Source organism: Mustela nivalis, assembly GCF_964662115.1.
Source record: "Mustela nivalis genome assembly, chromosome: 14".
NCBI lineage: Eukaryota > Metazoa > Chordata > Mammalia > Carnivora > Mustelidae > Mustela > Mustela nivalis.
The window spans coordinates 78,803,864-78,823,966 of NC_139033.1; the positions used below are offsets into that span (position 1 = coordinate 78,803,864).

Sequence of the window (20,103 nt, forward strand, 5' to 3'; positions counted from 1 at the left end):
CCCCAAGCTGGGTGGAGTGACTTTGCTTCTAGATCTTGCCAAAACAGAGAAACCCATGGCTTCAAACTCATTTTATCAGCCTTTTGACTTGAGGTACATTCAGTTTGCTTACCGCCAATCACTCGCTCAATTGCTTGTTCAAAGTGCTTCTGATTTATGGAATCTGAGAGGTGTCTCGCAGCTATCAGAGCCGCTTCGTTACAGACATTAGCAACATCAGCTCCTACAAAACAAATGTGCAGAACAGCTTACCCACCAAATAAACTCAGACTGATTAATCACACACATTATAGATGACTACATTCAGTTTCTCAGCAACAGACTTTTGAGAATGTAATACAAATTCAGTTTGATTCATAACCCCAAGCTGTTCTAGCAGTATTCAGAATAACGTGGTACAATTATTCTGGCCCTTTGAACTAAGGTGCAAGTGTTAGTAGCAGTCAGCAGATAATTACGGCAGCAACTTTTACAGGCAAGATGGCTCATACAACAGTTACCTATTTAAAAATACCCATTAATTAACTTAGTTCTATGAGCTCTGCTGGGAGAGTGACTAATGTGAATATTAGGCAACATGCTGAAATATAATGAAAACATAAGCAGTGCACTCAATTAAATAACAAAAGTTAAATATGTGAAGCTTGCCAAATGCTTTCTAGATCCATAAGTCTTTTTCTAAAAGATTTATATGTTTATTTATTTATTTGAGAGCTAGAGTGAGAGAGTGCATGACTGGGGGTCGAGGGGTGGGCTGAAGAGGCAGCAGCAGACCCCCAGCTGAGCAGGGAGCCTGATGTGGGGTTGGATCCCAGGACCTGGGATCATGACCTGAGCCGAAGGCAGACACTTAACCAACTGAGCCACCAGGTGCCCCCATAAGTCTCTTAAAATTCACGTTTCAGATCAAGTATATGGTTAACTCAAATAAGTTATAACATGTGTAACACTGAAATGTTATAAATTCCAAAGAACAAAGAATGAAAACAAGTAAAAAGATTAGAACCCTGGGACATTTAAGATGCCTACCTTCTTCTAACGACACACTTCCGTATATAACCCTCTCAGACTTTCCACATTTCCTTTTTAAGAAAGGCTCACATTTTACATGTTAAAAACTCTGGAATAAGCACACGCCAAGATGTTCAACATGGCTAGTCATTAGAGAAATGCCAATCAAAACGATGAGACACCACCAGGGTGGCTACAATCAAAAAGACAGGCAATGACCAGCACTGGCAAGAATGTGGCAAATTGGAATCTGCAGGGCGCCTGGGTGGCTCAGTGGGTTAAGCCGCTGCCTTCGGCTCAGGTCATGATCTCAGGGTCCTGGGATCGAGTCCCGCATCGGGCTCTCTGCTCAGCAGGGAGCCTGCTTCCCTTCCTCTCTCTCTGCCTGCCTCTCCGTCTACTTGTGATTTCTCTCTGTCAAATAAATAAATAAAATCTTAAAAAAAAAAAAAATTGGAATCTGCAGACACTGCTGGTGAGAATGTGGCACAGTCTCTTTGGAAAACAGTTTGGTAGCTCCTAAAAAAGTGATTCAGCAGCACTATTCCTAGGTATATAACCAGAAGAATGGAACGTACATCCACACAAAAATCTAGACACCGATGTTCAAATCAGTATTATCTCTAAGAGCCAAACGATGGAAACAAATGATGGATAAAGATGTGGTCTAGCTACACAATGGAACATTATCCAGTGGAAAAAGAACAGAGTGCTGACACATTCTACAACACGGCTGGACTCTGAAAACACTACGCCAAGTGAAAGAAGCCAGGCAGAAAAGATCACATGTTGTGTAATTCTTTTTGTATGAAATGTCCAGAATAGGAAAATCGATAGAAAAAGAAAGTAGGTGAGGGGTGGCCTAGAGCTGGGGGTAGAGTGAGTGATTGCTAATGTATTCTTCCACGGTGATGAAAATGATCTAAAATGAGACTACCGTAGTTACAGTGAAACCTTGTAAATACACGAAAAACCACTGAATACCACTTTACAATTCACAGATGAATTTTATGGTATGTGAATTCTGTCTCAACAGTTTTAAAAAACCTCATGAGGCACCTGGGTAGCTGAGTTGGTTGAGCGTCTTTTTTTTTTTTTTGAAGATTTTATTTATTTATTTGGCAGAGAGAGATCACAGGTAGGCAAGCAGAAAGAGAAGGGGAAGCAGGCTCCCCGCTGAGCAGAGGGCCTGATGGAGGGCTTGATCCCAGGACCCTGAGATCATGCACCCGAGCCAAAGGCAGAGGCTTAACCCAGTGAGCCAGTAACTCATGCACCCCTGAGTGTCTGACTCTTGATTTCAGCTCTGGCTGTGATCTCAGGGTGGTGAGATCCAGCCCCACGGCAGGGTCGTGTTCACTGGGGAACCTGCCTGAGATTCTCCTTCCTTCTGCCCGCCCGCTCAACCAACCGCTCATGTGCACACTCTCTCAAACAAATAAAATAAATGAATCTTAACTATAAAAAACCCAAAACCCACATACAAATAACCCAGAGGCAGAAGGAAGAGGGTGCGGTATGGAGGAAGGTTCACCATGAATTAATAATTGTTCCTGAAGCTAATAGGTGATATATGCAGAGGGGTTCATCACACTATTTTCTCAGCTTCTGCAGATGTTTGAAATTTCCCACAATAAAAAGGTAAAATTATACACTGAAGAGGCCCAAGGTGAGAGGTAACAGTAAACTGGTATCTGGCAAATGTCTCTGACCTAAAGGACTTCTAACACACAGCAGGCTCTGTTCTACTCACCTGAAAACCCTGGAGTCAAGGATGCAAGTTTTCTGGCCAATTTCTCCTTTTCCAGGGTGCTGTCCAGTTTTAGTGGTCTGAGGTGAACTTTGAAAATAGAGGCTCTTCCTTTTATGTCAGGTGGTCCTTGAAAAATTATTTTTAAGGGGGGAAAAAAAATCACAGTGAAATAGTCACATCTCTCCTCAAAAGAATTGGACTGAACCCAATGAAGATCATCTCACCAATAAAGATTTGCCTATCAAAGCGCCCTGGCCGCAACAGTGCTGGGTCTAGAATATCTGGTCGATTGGTGCCCGCCAAAATGACGACGTTTGTTGTTGTGTTAAAACCTAAAGAGACAATAACAAAAATGCAAGACTTAAAGTTTTAATAAAGCATCATTTTTCTAAACACAAATATGAAAGATTTTAATTTATATGACTATAGTTGAGAATATGTTGTCCATTTTTTTGAATGCTTAAAAAAAATTTTTTTTAAAGATACATTTTATCTGAGAGTCAGCATGTGCACCCAAGAGTGAGAGTGCATGAGTGGGAGAAGGGGCAGAGGGAGAAAGAGAAGTAGACTCCCCACTGAGCAGGGAGCCCAGGGCTGGGCTTGATCCCAGAATCATGAGATCGTAACCTGAGCTGAAGGCCAATACTTAACCGACTGAGTCACCCAGGGACCTTCATTATTTTTTAAATATTTTAAACCAGTGAGATTCAGAGGTGGCTGGCTGGCTCAGTCAACTGAGTGTCAGCCTTTTGATTTCACCTCAGGTCATGATCTTTCTGGGTCCTGGGATCGAGCCCCACCCATGTTGGGCTCTGCGCTCAGTGCAGTCTGCTTGAGATTCTCTCCCTCTGTCCCGCCTCCAGCTTAAGCTCGCTGGCTCTCTCTCACTAGTAAGTAAAATCTTTAAAAAAAATAAATAAAATCAATATGATTAAATTTGCAAACAATCTGTCTAACCTCCCTGGGTCATAGGACAACCCAATGAATATCTGATGACAAGTATGAAACTTCACCTCCAACCTCTCAGCCAGGCTCACCTTGCTCGGTTCTATCAGCCACTTTGCAAATGTCAATGCCTTGGCTATAGAGCCTTCACCCTCAGGACCCTGGTCCCAAAAGAGCTCTGGTACTGGTACCCAAAAACATGGCTCTACTCGGACTGACCACCACAGAGCAAGGGAAGAGCTCTACTTCTTGTCTGGATACAGGAAGACCTTGTTTTACTGCACTCTGCTTTCCTGCACTTTATACATACTGTATTTCTTTTTTTTTTTCTTTTTTTTAATTTGACAGATATCACAAGTAGGGAGAGGCAGAGAGAGAGGCAGGCAGAGAGAGAGGAGGAAGCAGGCCCCCTGCTGAGCAGAGAGCCCGATGCGGTGCTCAATCCCAGGACCCTGGGATCATGACCTGAGCCCAAGGCAGAGGCTTGAACCCACTGAGCCACCCAGGCACCCATTCTATTTTATTTTATTTTTTTAAAAGATTTTATTTATTTACGTGACAGTCAGAGATCACAAGTAGGCAGAGAAGCAGACAGAGAGAGGAAGGGAAGCATGCTCCCTGCCGAGCAGAGAGCCCAATGCGGAGCCTGGTCCCTGGACCCTGAGACCATGATCTGAGCCCAAGGCAGAGGCTCTAACTCACTGAGCCACCCAAGTACCCTACTGTGTTTCTTACAAATTGAAGGTCTGTGGCAACCCTAGTTTCAGCCAATCTATCAGTGCCATTTTTCCGACAGTATTTGATCACTTGTGTCTCCATCACATTTGGTAATTGCAGTACTTCAACATTTTCATTATTATTATTATTATCATTATTTAAAGGATTTTATTTGAGAGAAAGACAGAACAAGTCTGAGAGAGGCAGAGGGAGAAACAGACTCCCCGCTGAGCAGGGGCCTGACTTGGGGCTTGAGCCCAGGAGCTGAAGGCAGACACTTAACCAACTGAGCCACCCAGGCACCCCATTTTCATGATTATATTTGCTGCAGTGACATGTCCGTAATCTTTAATGTCACTGTAGTGACAGTTTTAGGGCACCACAAACTGCACCCATATAAGTGAGCTTTATTGATACTGTGTGTGTTCTGAGTGTTCCAGCGACAGGGTGTTCCCTATCTCTCTCCCTCTGCTTGGGCATCCCTATCCCCTGAAACAACAATACTGAAATCAGGCCAATTAATTACCCTACAGAGGCCTCTAAGCGTTTAAGTGAAAAGAAGAGTCATTTCTCACTTTACATGAAACGCTAGAAATGATTAAGCTCAGTAAAGAAGGCACGTTGAAAACTGAGACAGACTGTAGACTGAAAGCTAGGCCTCTTGTGCCAAGCAGTTAGCCAAGGAGTGAATGCAAAGGGAAAGTTCATGAAGGAAATTAAAACGTTACTCCAGTGGATACACGACGACAAGAAAGCAAAACAGTCTTAGTTGCTGACATGGAGAAAGTTTGAGTGGTCTGGATAGAAGAGCAAACCAGCAACAACATTCCCTTGAACCAAGGCCTATCCAGAGCCACGCCCTGAGTTTCTTCAATTCTATGAAGGCAGAGAGAGATAAGGCAGCTGCAGGAGGAAAGTTGAAAGCTGTCACAGGGAGGTTCGTGAGGTTTAAGGAAAGAAGCTGCATAACATAAAAAGGCAAGATGAGAAGGAAAAGCCAATGTGGAAGCTGCAGCAAGTGATCCAGAAGGTCTCACTGAGACAGTTCAAGAGGGCGACGACACTAACACCTTTAGATGTAGACAAAACAGCCTCATATTGGAAGAAGATGCCATCTAAGACTTTCATAGCTACAGAGGAGTCAATGCCTGCCTACAAAGCCTCAAAGGACAGGATGACTCTCTCGTTCGTTGCTAATGCGGCTGGTGACTTTACGTTGAAGCCAGAGCTCACTGACCATTCTGAAAATCCTGAGGCCCTAAAGAATCATGCTAACTCTGCTTGTGCTCTAGAAATGGAACAACAAAGTCCAAGGACAGCACATCTGTTTAGAACATAGTTTACTGAATATTTTAAGCCCACAGTTGAGAAAGCAGCTTGGAAAAAGGTTCCCTTCAAAATACTACTGCTCACAAACAATGCCCCGGTCACTCAAGAGCTCTGATGGGGACGTAGAGATTAATGTTGTTTCACACCTGCAAACACAACAGCCATTCTGCAGCCTATGGATCAAAGAGTAATTTGAACTTAAGTTTTTTTTTTAAGATTTTATTTATTTATTTACAGACAGAGATCACAAGTAGGCAGAGAGAGGGGGGGAAAACAGGCTCCCTGCTGAGCAGAGAGCTTGATGTGGGGCTCTATCCCAGGACCCTGGGATCATGACCTGAGCCGAAGGCAGAGGCTTTAACCCACTAAACCACCCAGGAGCCCCTAAGTCTTATTTTTTAAGAAATACACTTCGTTGGGCTATTGCTGCTATAGATAGCAGGAAAGAAGGAAGGATTCCCCATTAAGAACATTTGCGATTCATGGGACCAAGAGATCAAAGTATCAATATTGCCAAGAGTTTGGAAGAAGCTGATTCCAAATCTCATGGATGACTTTAAGGAGCTCAGGACTTGAGTGGGGGTAGTAACTACAGATGTGGTGGGAATAACAAGAGAACTAGAATTAGAAGTGGACCTGGAGAGGTAATGAATTGCTATGATCTCATGATAAACCTTTAATGGATGATGAGGTGCTTCTTATGGATGAGTAAAGGTGCTGTGAAGACTGCTGAAATTACAGTAACGTAAGGCACTGGCAGGCTCAGCTGGTGGAGCATGCGACTCCTGATACTGGGGTTACGAGCTCGAGCCCCACAATGGGTGCAGAGATTACTGAAAAATAAGAGCTTTAAAAAAAAATAATAAATAAAGTGGGGGAGGGAACACCTGGGTGGCTTAGTAGGTTAAAGCCTCTGCCTTCAGCTCAGGTCATGATCCGAGGGTCCTGGGATTGAGCTGGCATCGGGCTCTCTGCTCAGCGGGGAGCCTGCTTCTCCCTCTGTCCCTCCACCTGCCCCATTTGTGCACTCTCTCTCTCTAATAAACTTTAAAAATTGCCACAGCCACCCAGCCTTCAGTAGCCACCACCCTGATCAGTCAGCAGCTGTCAAAACGGAGGCAAGATCCTCCACCAGCCAAAAGATTACAAATCACTGAAAGGTCACATAAGGGTCAACATTTTTCAGCTGTAAAGCACTTTTTAATTAAAGTAGGTACATTTTTTTTTTAGACACCTTTTGCACTTACTATAGTGTAAACACAGCTTTTATATGTACTGGGAAACCAAAACATTCAACTCGCTTTATTCAATACTCTTTACAGCGGTGGTCTGGTACTGAACCCGCAGTTATCTCTGAGGAGTGCCTGAACACTGGCCAGCTCAGTCACATAAAGCAGTTTAATACTCAGCACCTGTACTGCCCTCTCTGAGCACACAACAGCATTCATGTATCTTACAGCAGGGAGCATTCTTACATCCTTCAAACTAGCTTTCGTAATAAAAGAAAAAGCTAACTAATGTGGAAAGACTGCTACTCTCTTAAGACGAGTATTCAAAATCTGCCCAATTTACACTTGGTTATACATGGGTTTTCCTGATGTTTCAGAACCATAAATGGTTTTAAGAATGAGACTATCAGGGCACCTGGGCAGCTCAGCTGGTTAAGCATCTGACTCTTGATTTCGGCTGAGGTCATGCAGGGTCGTGAGATCAAGCCCAGCGTCGGGCTCCCCACTCAAAGGGAGCCTGCTCGAGATTCTCTCTCTCTCCATCTCCTTCTGTCCTTCCCCCCCTACCCTCCACTTCATGCTCACTCTGTAAAATAAATAAATTTTAACAAAAAAAAAAAAAAAAAAAAAAAAGAGAGGCACCTGGGTGGCTCAGTCAGTAAAGCATCTGACTCTTGGTTTCCACTCGGGTCATGATCTCAGGGTCGTATGACTGAGCTCCATGATGGACTCTGCTTGAGATTTTTTTGCCCCTCCCCTGCTCTCTCAAATAAATCTAAAAAATCTTAAAAAAAAAAAAGAAAAAAAAAAAAGAATGGAATTATGATTCTTTTGTGGATCATTTCACCAATTTTTCTCTTATTCAACACCAGGTACAAACACCACCTTAATACCAATATTAAGTTATGGCAGGCTGCTAGGTAAGAATATTCTGCTATTATCTGTACTGGTGCAGAACTTTTTTAAAAAGGGCTATTTGGGGGCGTCCGGATAGCTCCGTGGTTTGGGCCTCTGCTTTCAGCTCAGGTCATGGTCTCAGGGTCCTGGGATCAAGCCCTGCATTGGGCTCTCTGCTCAGCCAGGAGCCTGCTTCCCTTTTTTCTCTGCCTGCTTCTCTGCCTACTTGTGATCTCTCTCTCTCTGTCAAATAAATAAATACAATCTTGTTAAAAAAATCTATACCATCAACACAAGGATTCTCACTTAATTTTTTTAGATTTTATTTATTTGATAAAGAGAGAGCACAAGCAGAGGAGCAGCAGGCAGAAGGAGAGGTGGAAGCAGACTCCACATTGAGCAGAGAGCCCGATGTGGGGGTCAAATCTCAGGACCCTGAGATCATGACCTGAGCCAAAGGCAGACACCCAACAGACTGAGTCACCCAGGCATCCTCTCACTTTAGATACATGGGAAACAATTAGAAAGTGTAGTTTAAAATATGGAAGACCTTCAAGATGGCAGTGGCTGGGTGGCTGACTGGCAGACAGGTGAAGGCCCCTATGAGGTAGAAGAGGCAGAGAATCCTCCCCTCCCCACTTCTCTTAATCCCAGGAGCCCAGCAAAAGTGTTGTTTTTGTTTTGTTTTAATGAACAAGTAAACCATACAAGTTGTCAGCATGGGACGGAGATCTACATCATCCACCAAGAGTGGAAAATTTATGAATCCCACAGACCAAACCTGAAAAGCAGCCCAAAGAGAGAATTAAAGAAGAATAGAAACAGTGCATGACGGTAAGAGCTACAGCTTTGAAGTTGAAGGATCCCAAAGGGGTTATCCAGGACATGGAGAAATTGGATGAAAGGGAGTTTAACCTCATACAGCAACCACAGTTAAATGCCTCCACTTGGACTTGCCCTAGGTTGTCCCACCAGCTCCCTTGCCGGGCTCCCCAGAACTTGATTCAGCGACCCAAGGTGGATGATACAAGTGCAGCCACCAATGAGAAGAAAGCCACGGCAACCATCAGCGCCAAGCCACAGATCATTAATCCCAAGGCAGAGATTATTTCATTCATGCTCACTGCGTTGAGGGTACCTTGGGAGAATAAATTTGCTGCTCCTCAAAGAAAGTCAGAGGATGTACCTCTGGCCAAAGCAGCTCCCAAATCTGGTCCATCTGTTCCTGTCTCAGCACAGGCTAAGGATGATATTTCTGAAGCTTCCATGAAAGGGATGGAAGGGCTACTGTGAGAGCTTCTAATACTGGAGCAGGTTTCTGTTTGGATCATTGGTTTGGGGAAAGAGGTTCTTACTATACTTAGTGAAAGAGTGACTTTGTTATGGCATTCCTTAAAAAAAAATTTTTTTTTAAAAGATTTTGTTTATTTATTTGACACAGAGAGAGATCACAAGCAAGCAGAGAAACAGGCAGAGAGAGAGAGGGAAGCAGGCTCCCAGCTGAGCAGAGCCCGATGCGGGGCTCGATCCCAGGACCCTGAGATCATGACCTGAGCTGAAGGCAGAGGCTTTAACCCACTGAGCCACCCAGGTGCCCCTACTGTTAAGGTATTCTTAAATTAAACTGTAGGATAGTTTAAGCCCTAAAGTTTAAGCTGTGTTCAGAATTTACTGCACCTACGAGAGGATTACTTCATTCAGAACAGGCTAGTTACTGAAGCAGTGCTAACCTCCTCTCCCTCATCCTGTTTGTTCCCCTCCTCCAGTTCTTTGGAAACTTGTGACTGAGGGAACCTTGTTATTTATTTCACTCTCTTCTTGTGTGGGGGCGGCACTGGGGTAGAGATTTCTGGAAAAAAAAAAGTTTACTGCACCCCATCTTGCCTTCTGTGTTTGAGTCATTTTAATATTTTCTTGTAAATATTTTTGTGATCCATTAGTGAAATGGACTGCAATGTCATTTCCTAATACAAAGCAAGATATGTAGAAAGAAAACATATAACGCTTTGATTAAAATTATTTCCCTCTGACCTACACTTTCAGTGTTTCATGGAATAAATGTTCTACACCAAGAAAAATAAAATAAAATATGAAAAGACTTGAATATTCACCGTCCATCTCCACGAGCAGCTGATTGAGTGTGTTCTCCTGCTCACTCTGCCCCCCGAAGTTGCCTCTTCCTCTTTTCCTTCCCACGGCATCTATTTCATCAATGAAGAGAATGCAGGGGGCGTTCTTGCGAGCAAGGGCAAATAAGTCTCGGACCTGGATAAAAATATAAACACTAGAGTCACTTGACAAGTGAATATTATTTTCCTCCTACTAAAATAAGCATCATGCTTCCATCTAATAGGAAATCTTTTTGTAAACATACTATACTGTATAGTACATATTTTAAAAGTTATAAGCAAGGAAGTGGCAAATAAAGTTGGTGGGTAACTGTCTTAAGGTGAGCAAACATTTTTTCTATAGCATTGTAAGTAAGATACTGTATATATCACAGGCACTAACAATATCTGTTATTTTTATAGCAACTTAATACTACACATTTTTGCCCTACAAAAAGATGAGTCAATGGCCCCTGTAGGGGCGCCTGGGTGGCTCAGATGGTTATGCCTCTGCCTTCAGCTCAGGTCATGGTCCCAGGGGCCTGGGATCGAGCCCTGTGTTGGGCTCCCTGCTCAGTAAGGAGTTTGCTTCTCCCTCTCCCTCTGCCATTCCCTCTGCTTGTGCTCTCTGGCTCGCTCTGTCAAATAAATAAAATATATAAAATCTTTAAAAAATAAAAAAAGATAATGCTGTAGAACTGTAGACTTTATATTCAGATTAAAAGTTCAAACTACTCTGCGGTTTGCATTTCATGCCCAAGGCAGCTGCAAGCAGACACGCACTAACAGATCTAGGCAGTACACATACACACAGCGAAGGCAGTGACTGAGCCACGTCCCCACAGGGATCATCACCCCACAGCTTAGACACAGTGTCCTGCCCTTAGCCCTGCTGTTGCTGGAGGAGGTGTGAGGCTCCTGCACCTATATTCTGTTCTACTAAACATGTCCCTTCAGGCCACTAGTTCAAGTGGGTTGAAGGAATGGGCATCCCCACACCTTTCCACCAGCCAAGAGTTCAGAGTTTCAAAAACAATCTCCCATGCCTCACATCCCTCTTCCCCTCACTCACTGAAGTCCAACTCTCCCTGTCACCCTTTCCTCCCTGGACTTTCCAGGTTTTCACTGCTATACTTCTCTGAACACATCCTCTAGGGTAACTCATGTTACCTAGGCCCTCCCCCACTCAACTCCAGATCTGTGATCAATAAACCATCTCACACTCTTCCCTAAATACTTCCTTCACCCTCTTGCCTGAACTCTAATTTGGCTGACACTGCAAAGCTCTCAACTGGAAAGGGTTTTTGTCTTTCCTTCCAGGCCCGTGGGAGTTGAAGTCTACCTCATATGCTGTGACTACTGCCAAAATAATTCTGCTGGAAAACCCCTGCTTATCGATGTTCTCAATATGGGGCAGAGACATGACCCTCCTGGTTATAGTACTCCCTGGGCCTGATTTCTCCCTTTTCCACCCCTCCCTCACTGGACATTATTTTCTCAGTGGTTCCTGGTTGGTTGGTCCCCTGAAGCACCTATTTCCATCACCTTCAATGCCAAGGTTTCCCTACACAACCAGCTTCCCAGTCTACTCTGACACCCTCCCGTTGGTCTGGCCTACTCATAGGCTCACGCCTCTCTGACTGCCAGCTCCTCTTCGGTCTCCACCCCATTAGATTCACTGCTTTCTCACCACCCACAGCTCCTCTCCTGTCTTCAGTCCCCCCACTGCTCCGGCCCATATCAGATGCCACAACATCAGCAACACAACACCTTCAGACTCCCCTAGCTGCTTGACAAGACCCATATGAATCTACCTACTCTACCGAAGATGCCATCAGGGGTAAGACACATCATTAACACATTTGCCATTGACTGAAAAAATAAAAAATTAAGAAAAATTTTAAATCCTGCCAGTTGATGACATAACACCTGATTATATGCTGTATCCTGATGTCTGGAAAGACAACTATGATAGCACTTTACCCCTCCTAGGTGTTTAAAAAAAAGTTAACATTTAATGAGATACACAAGAGGAAAAATTTAAGTGTTGCTTTAAAAGTTAATCCACATTCACTCTTCCTGATTTCAAAACTTACTATAAAGCAGTTGTAATCAAGTCTGCGGTACTGGTATAAAGACAGACATACATATCAACAGGACAGAATTGAGAGTGAAGTAATTAAGCCCATGTACCCCATCTATGGTCAAGGATGCCAAGACCATTCAATGGGAAATCATCTTTTTAACAAATGCTGCTGGGGAAACTGGATACACACATGTCAAAGAGTGACAGTGGACCCTTACACCTTGCTGCATTAACTCAAAATGGATCACAGACCTAAATGTAAGAGCTAAAACTATAAAACTCTTAAGACAAAAACATAGGAGTAAATATTTATGACCTTGAATTTGGTGACAGATTCTTAAATATGATACCAAGTCCAAGTAATGGCAAAAAAAAATTGAAGAATGGATACACTGGTTTTTATCAAGATTAAATGCTTTTGTGCTTCACTATCAAGAAAGAGAAGAGGCAAACCACAGAACAGGAGAAATTACTTGCAAATAATGTATCTGGTTAGGATTTATTACCCAGAATAGACAAAGAACTCTCACAACTCAATGTCAGAACAACAACCCAATTAACAGATGGCACTAGTTTGGGCCAGGGCCATCTTTACCAACTCCATATTTGGGGAGAAGCTCAGAGGAAAGGTGTGGAAGCTGTGCCATTGTAACAGAACAAAAGACTTACTCTAGCTGGACCCACACCAACAAACATCTCCAAAAACTCAGATCCACTAACGGTGATGAAAGGGACGTTGGCTTCTCCAGCTGTGGCTTTAGCTAGCAGTGTCTTTCCAGTGCCTGGAGGACCGGTGAGAATGGCACCCTTCAGATATAAAAAAGGAAAGTATCTTTAACTAGAATTTCAGAAAAGTAAATTGCATATCTGCAGGCAATTCTGAGATATAAATCTGTCTATAAACTCTACTGACATATACTGAATGTTCCTTAAAACATCTGAACTATGGCAAAACATTTTTATATTAGTAAGAAAAGGATTACTTAGAGATGTTTTAAAAACTTAGTAAGAATGTGAAATCTTAAATTCTTCGCCTGTTTTATAAGATTTTTAGTGTTGCTTTTCAGACCTTTAGACTTAGGCTGAATATCTACTAATGAACCAACTGAGGTTTACTTAAATAAGTCAAGGAGACACAAAACAACACACTCCCAAATTACATTCTGCTTACTTTCTTCCCTTTAAAATTTTACAAATGAAGTAAAAATCTAATTACCAATTGTGAACATAGCTAAAAAGAGAAAATGTGCTTGCTCAAACAGCAGAATTATTTAAGTTATGGAGATGCTTCAGTATGATGCACACAGGTACTAAGAAAGTAACAACCAATTATAAAAATTATCAAATATGATTTTTTTAAATCCATATAGGTAGGACATGAAAATCAAGGAAATTATGATTTCCTTTACAAAGGATTCCTTTAAAGGAAACTTTATTAATGGATTTTTTAAATCATGAAGCATTCTGGATTCTTTTACTTAAAGACTGAGCCTGGCCCTTGGAGTAAAAAGGTCAGTAAGCCCAGCCCGTGGTCAACAGTCCTCGGATTTGAGGGGAAGACTTGAATTAGTGTTGCCTATCTCTTCTCCACCAAATCCTGTGTGAGTTTGAGTCCAGGTGCCACGCACAGGCAGTGTGTGCTCAGAGTTGCTCAGGGAGAGATAACTGGGTGACAGTGGGGGACAATATGCTTTCATGCACATTTGGTAAGAGATGGGTTATTTAAATCTGACTGAAGGGATAAAAAAGGCAAATCAGGGAAGGCTTCCAAGGGGAGAGAACACAAATCTTTCTGGGAATATACACACTGTATTGCAAGAAGAAACATTTTCACAGACTAAATGACATGGAATAACAAGCAAAGACTGGTAAGATAGAAGGAGAATAACAGATACTTTATCCTAAGTCATCAAACTTCATAAAATTATAACTTTAGAGATCAAGAAGTAATTCAAAAGATTTTGGGGTTAATCAGTTGAAAATAATCGTCTGAAAGTTCACTTTACCTTTGGGATTTTTGCTCCTAGATCTTGATATTGCTTTGGGTTTTTCAAAAAATTCACGAATTCCATTATCTCTAGCTTGGCCTCCTCACAGCCAGCCACATCTTTGAACTTCACATCTATTTCATCCTTCAAGACTTTGGCAGTGGTTTCTCCAACACTGAAGAGTCCACCCATCCCCCGGCCTGTCCGGCCAATCCCGGCAGGCCCTCTTCGGATGGTGTAGAGTAAGAAAGCGATGATGAGCACTGTAGGCAACATGCTCAGGAGAAACGAGCTGAAGGAAACCACACACAACACTGACATGTTTTTAAGTCTGTTAAACTCTGGCTTTGTACATGTTTTGTAAGATAGACTTTTTGATAACTGCTAAGGGTATGAATTGTATAGATTTTCTATTTTTAGAAAAACTGAATATTCTAAGATTTGTCTGAGGCACAAAGAGACCTTAGTGCCTCGATATCACTGACGTAGAATTGCAGAAGATGACACCGAAGATAAAGCTGTTCTTTCTGCGATGTCTACTGAGATTTTCTTTTTACCCCGATAATCATCCTTTATGCACAATACAGACCTAAACTGTAATTTACTATCATTACATCTACAGCTCAAAGACATTTCTTTTGCATTACTTAAAAATTTTAACATTTTTAATATGATCTGGTGTTAGCTTAGGCAGAAATTCTAGTTCTCTTATTGGAATACATTGACTTATTCTAAAGAGATGTCTTCCAAACATCAAATCCTTGCCAAGTTAACAGCAGATCAGCTTCCAAAGTCCCGTTTACAGTGGTGACAGCTATTGCTTGCTGAGTGCTGTGCAGCTTGTGCAGACCTAAGAGCCTGACTCCTGGGGGAGCAATCATTTGTCCTTCAGACTAGTGCCTGCTCTAGACGACTCTGCTCAGAGAGGACGTAAAGCTGGGGGATGCCTTTTGCCTTAGTAAATTTCAATACAGTCATGGGTAAGGATACGTACTCATATTGGTTAATATAAGCAATTTAGCTGAACTTACCCAAAGAAATTTAGGTCAAAACCTTGTAGACCGGTTAGCTCAAAAACAAAACAAAAACCAAAACCAGGATCTACTTTCTAAGTTTTCATCTTTTACACTCGTTTAAATGCCCCTACAGCAGGCAGCAAGAACCGTGAAAACTTTACCTTTGGTTTATTTCTGGACGGCAAAAAAATACTCACTGACAGTAAAGGTTTAAAAAATGGTGCAACAAAACTTTCCATAACATTTCAGCAGCCTAGTTAATTGATTATATGACAGCCCTGGGGGCTGAGGGACACAGCCTTGGTGAAACCACCCCAATAGCTATGTGGATCTAAATAATGGAGGGAAACTAGGTCTACAGAAACCGAGACATAAGAAAGTCTCTAAAACAGAGTAATCATCAGCTCGATTAGCACACTAGCAATTTGTTTTTCTGCTCTTTTACATATTCAGAAAATTTAAGATTTCTTTCTATTTTTGCTCTTGAACTGGTAACTCCATAATGAGGTACACCTCAATGCAAATGAAGTGACCGTGAGGAAATCTACCCGGTGTAGTATGTGGCTGAGTACCCAAAGACAATATAATCCCCAAAGGAAAGACAAGTGACTCTTAAAATCAATGGGCCCTTCCTGAAAGACTCAGACTCATAAGTGATTTTATTAAAGACAACCCCTAAGAGGGGCGCCTGAGTGGCTCAGTGGGTTAAGCCTCTGCTTTCGGCTTGGGTCATGATCCCAGGGTTCTGGGATCGAGTCCCTCATCGGGCTCTCTGCTCAGCAGGGAGCCTGCTTTCCTTCCTCTCTCTCTGCCTGCCTCTCTGCCTACCTGTGATCTCTGTCTGTCAAATAAATTAAAAAAAAAAAAAAATTTTTTTTAAAGACAACCCCTACGAGAAGAAGCAAGTTCTGACAAGAAAGGAAGAAGAGTTACTTAAAATTCTTGGGAAACTCTGAAACATAAATGTAAATGAAGGTTAAAAGACGGGGACGCCATTCTTTCACACAAGAGGACTCTTCACCCTAAAATCCTACTAAAGGATGGTCATACCCCAATCTATTGCTTAATCAAAGATAAATACGAATGTGTAGAAAATTGGTCAGGAGCAAAAACCTATAAATTACCTAAGATTTACAAGAAGTCCGGCTACACCGAGAAAGGCCTGTTTGAGAATGCTGTCTGTACCTTGCCACCTGGTGACAGAACACACACTGAGCTGCACAAGGCCCGGTCAACAGTCTTCTTACCCGTCACTTTCGGCAATGTAGACTACAGGAACCCGATTCTCCCCTTCTATGCCCAATTCCTGCTGTAAGGTTTCCAGATTCCGCTCAAAGGTGTCCACACTGCCAATATTAAACCAGACGTATTGCTGTAAAAACACAAAAACAAAATATCCTAAGAATGAAAGGGAAGCAAAGTTTAATTTACTGTAACGTTCAACTTTTAAAGGATTTCTCAGAAATACCAAAAATTCAGAATCTGAAAAACCCCAACAATAAAAGAAGACTGGTTTTAATAATGCAGCAATTAAGTTTCACTCAGTGAAAACACTTGGCAATCCTTGCTAATAAGCATTTCTTAAGCAATATTCCTTAGTGGTTCTACAACTATAAACTCAAACGAATGAAAAATCTATTTAAAAAGACAAGCCTTTTGGGGTGCCTGGGTGGCTCAGTGGGTTAAGCCACTGCCTTCGGCTCAGGTCATGATCTCAGGGTCCTGGGATCGAGGCCCGCATCGGGCTCTCTGCTCAGCGGGGAGCCTGCTTCCCTTTATCTCTCTGCCTGCCTCTCTGTCTACTTGTGATCTCTGTCTGTCAAATAAATAAATAAAATCTTAAAAAAAAAAAAAAAGACAAGCCTTTTCATAAATATGTATCTTTTTCCTCTTCTTCATTTCCCACACACTTCTAGGCTGCCTATTTCCAACTAAAAACTAATGGGACACAGTAACAACAGGTAAAGTTTACTGAGCACTTACTAAATGTCAGGCATCCTTCTTAGTCCCTTAGATACATGAACTCCTTCCATCTTCAGAAATCCCCTAAGGGGGGCGCCTGGGTGGCTCAGTGGTTAAGCCGCTGCCTTCGGCTCAGGTCATGATCCCAGGGTCCTAGGATCGAGCCCCGCATTGGGCTCTCTGCTCAGCAGGGAGCCTGCTTCCTCCTCTCTCTCTCTGCCTGCCTCTCTGCCTACTTACGATCTCTGTCTGTCAAATAAATAAATAAAATCTTTAAAAAAAAAAAAAAAAAAGAAATCCCCTAAGAAGGAGGTGCTATCACTATAAGTCACATTCAAAATCTGAACATTAGGAAGGCACCCCCACCAGCCTACGACAACAGAGGCGTATCTTGCTGTGCCAGCTGTTACTCTCCTATTCACCTGATCTGGCGAGTTACTGAGACCCTTGAGAGGAACAGCTGAAGGCTTTGAAGCAACGGCTACTTACCCCCCAGCACCAGCACGTAAGTATTCCCCGCTGTACTCGCTGTTTATTGGCTGAAGACCAGCCCTCTTTGTCCCCTTTTTACAGACAAGAAAACTACGGGGGTGACTTCACTTGCTCATGGTTACAAATCTATTAAGAGGCTGGATCCAGGGGACCTGGGTGGCTCAGTGGGTTGAGCCTCTGCCTTTAGCTCAGGTCATGATCTCAGGGTCCTGGGACTGAGTCCTGCATGGAGCTCTCTGCTTGGCAGGGAGCCTGCCCTCCCACCCCTTTTCTCTTTGCTTGCCTCTCTGCCTACTTGTGATCTCTTTCTGTCAGATAAATAAATAAAATCTTAAAGAAAAAAAAAAAAAAAAGAAGCTGGATCCAAACCCAAGCAGTCTGGCTGGCTACTGAGCCAGGGACCCTATCTGGCATGTCACACTGCCTCTTCCACAACCACACACCTACCTACCAATACTCACACTTACGGAGTTTCTAATACACAAGAACCCACTCTAAGCACTCAGCAAGTAGTAGTTGCATTTTACAGCATGAAAAGACTCTGTTCCTTCTTAAATCTGCAATCGCTTTTTAAAAGTGGGTTTTTTCCCCATCAAAACAATAAATCTAGAATATAAAACTCAGACAATTCACAGAAGAGAGTAACTTGTCATCCCGTATTCCTCCCACCAACCAGTGCTACTGAGTGGAGGATATCACTCTGATATTTCTCTCCAAGTATCTAAACACAAAAGATGGAGAGTAAGTTTTGTAATAAGTGTATTTTTTTCTTAAGTTTTACATTATACAACAATGGTCCTTGCTAAGCTCTGCACTTCAAAGCTACAAGATTCCTGTGGTTACAGGCCCCCAGCAAGTCAATAACAGGTTAAGCACGTGTGACTGAGCATTCCCTTACTTAGTGCCTATTTCCAGTTGGACATGACAAGACGCATGACTCCTATTAGAGAATCGGGGCAGATAAAGGACCAGCAGCAGATCTGGAGACCAGATCTAGTTAAGGGCCTCTGAGGGTGGCTCCTAGCCCTCCACGTGATTCTTCAGATACTGAAGTTCAAAAACCCCCAGCTCATGATCTCATTTAGCACTAAACCCTAAAGAGTTGTTATTGAGGTTCTGATCTTAGCAATAAAGAAACCCAGGCTTAGGGGACTTAGGTCACAGAGCTAGTCAAGAGGAGAGCTAATGTGCAGCTGGATCTGTCAGACTCCAAAGCCTTGCTTACACAACACAGCAACTGACACTGCTACTCTAGAATCAGGACACTGAAAATCTTCTGTTTCTGAAAGCTCAAAATAAAAGTCTTTTATTAAATATAACAGGTAATACATGCCCTCTGTAGAAAACTAAGGAAATACAAAGAAAATAAGAAGCATCTGTAAACTCAACACTCAGAGACAAACACTATTAGCAATTCTGATGCCATTCAAGATCATATTCATATCCCCTTTATGATCTTGAAGCATGCACAATTCTGAAATTCATATAAAATCTTAACTGCAATATAAAGGAGAGACAAAAAGAAAGCAATTTATAATAAAATGGTATGAATTTCAATACATAAATGTTTGTGGCCACTGCTTTAGTGGCAAGACTGAAGAGAAATGAGGAGCCCCTAACATTAACCAGGGGCCTACTGTGGACATTTATCGATTTCCAAGTTTCCGCTCTAGAAACAACGTTTTGGAGGACATCCTTGCATAAACATCTTTACATGCATCCTTACTTCCCTAGGATACAGTCCTAGAAGCAACATGACTGAGTGTGTGCGTACTTTCAAAACTGCTGATAAATACTCTGCCAAACTGTCCTCTTGAAAGGGAGTGCCAATTTAATTTCCAGCACTAAAACTGTGAGGGATAGTTCTGAGGAAAAAAAAAAGTAGTGTGGTTATTAATGCACATTTCATCATGACTGAAATACCAGAGCCATATAGCTTTACAAATACTCCTCTGTTTACTAATGTGCTCAGAAAGAAGGGGTCACCATCAGTTCTAGTTTTCCTTAAGTGTCACCCTACCCAGGCAGGATGATTAGGGAACGTTTAAGCAAAATCATCTGGAAGGAGGGATGCAACCTGGTAAAGAGATCTGGTCCTGGGGGAGGGTGGTAAGACAACAGGACACCAAGGGACTAGGAACAGCCCTTGAAGGCAGGCCCACGGAAGGCTGGGGACCCCTGGGAACCTCATTTGCCCCTCTGCTGCCCTCCCCAACAATCCCCTCGACCTGGTCTAGGAGGTCTAGAGTAGAGTTCAAACTGGTGGACCAGATATACAAATTCTTTTTGAAATCAGAAAAGAAATTTAAGTCAGAATAATCCATATCATGTAACAGTTGGGAGAGATATGATCAGAATGCTTCTTAAACCAATCTGAAAAAACCTACCTCGAAACATAAACAATTCAGTTTTAACAGTTTTTCCCTAACCAAACAACTGTTTTCTCAGTCTTGAAAAATCACAGATGACACCAGAACACTGAAAACTAGGATTTCACAGTTTCCTAAATGTATAGCCAAATGATTACCAAAACCAAACCAAAACTGACCCAGTTTTCGTAACCCAACTAC

General features: G+C 42.4%; 1 protein-coding gene across 1 annotated transcript in view; it reads right to left on the bottom strand.

Annotated features, from left to right (window-relative positions):
* The window catches only part of AFG3L2 (AFG3 like matrix AAA peptidase subunit 2), a 46,412-nt gene that overhangs the window by 12,369 nt on the left and 13,940 nt on the right, over positions 1 to 20,103 (bottom strand). The window contains exons 7-13 of the mRNA XM_082697382.1: positions 16,327 to 16,451; positions 14,082 to 14,355; positions 12,745 to 12,882; positions 9,993 to 10,146; positions 2,989 to 3,096; positions 2,765 to 2,890; positions 113 to 223 (exon numbers count right to left, since the gene is read on the bottom strand). Coding sequence (XP_082553508.1) covers positions 113 to 223; positions 2,765 to 2,890; positions 2,989 to 3,096; positions 9,993 to 10,146; positions 12,745 to 12,882; positions 14,082 to 14,355; positions 16,327 to 16,451 — 1,036 coding nt within the window. The remainder of the gene's footprint in view (positions 1 to 112; positions 224 to 2,764; positions 2,891 to 2,988; positions 3,097 to 9,992; positions 10,147 to 12,744; positions 12,883 to 14,081; positions 14,356 to 16,326; positions 16,452 to 20,103) is intronic.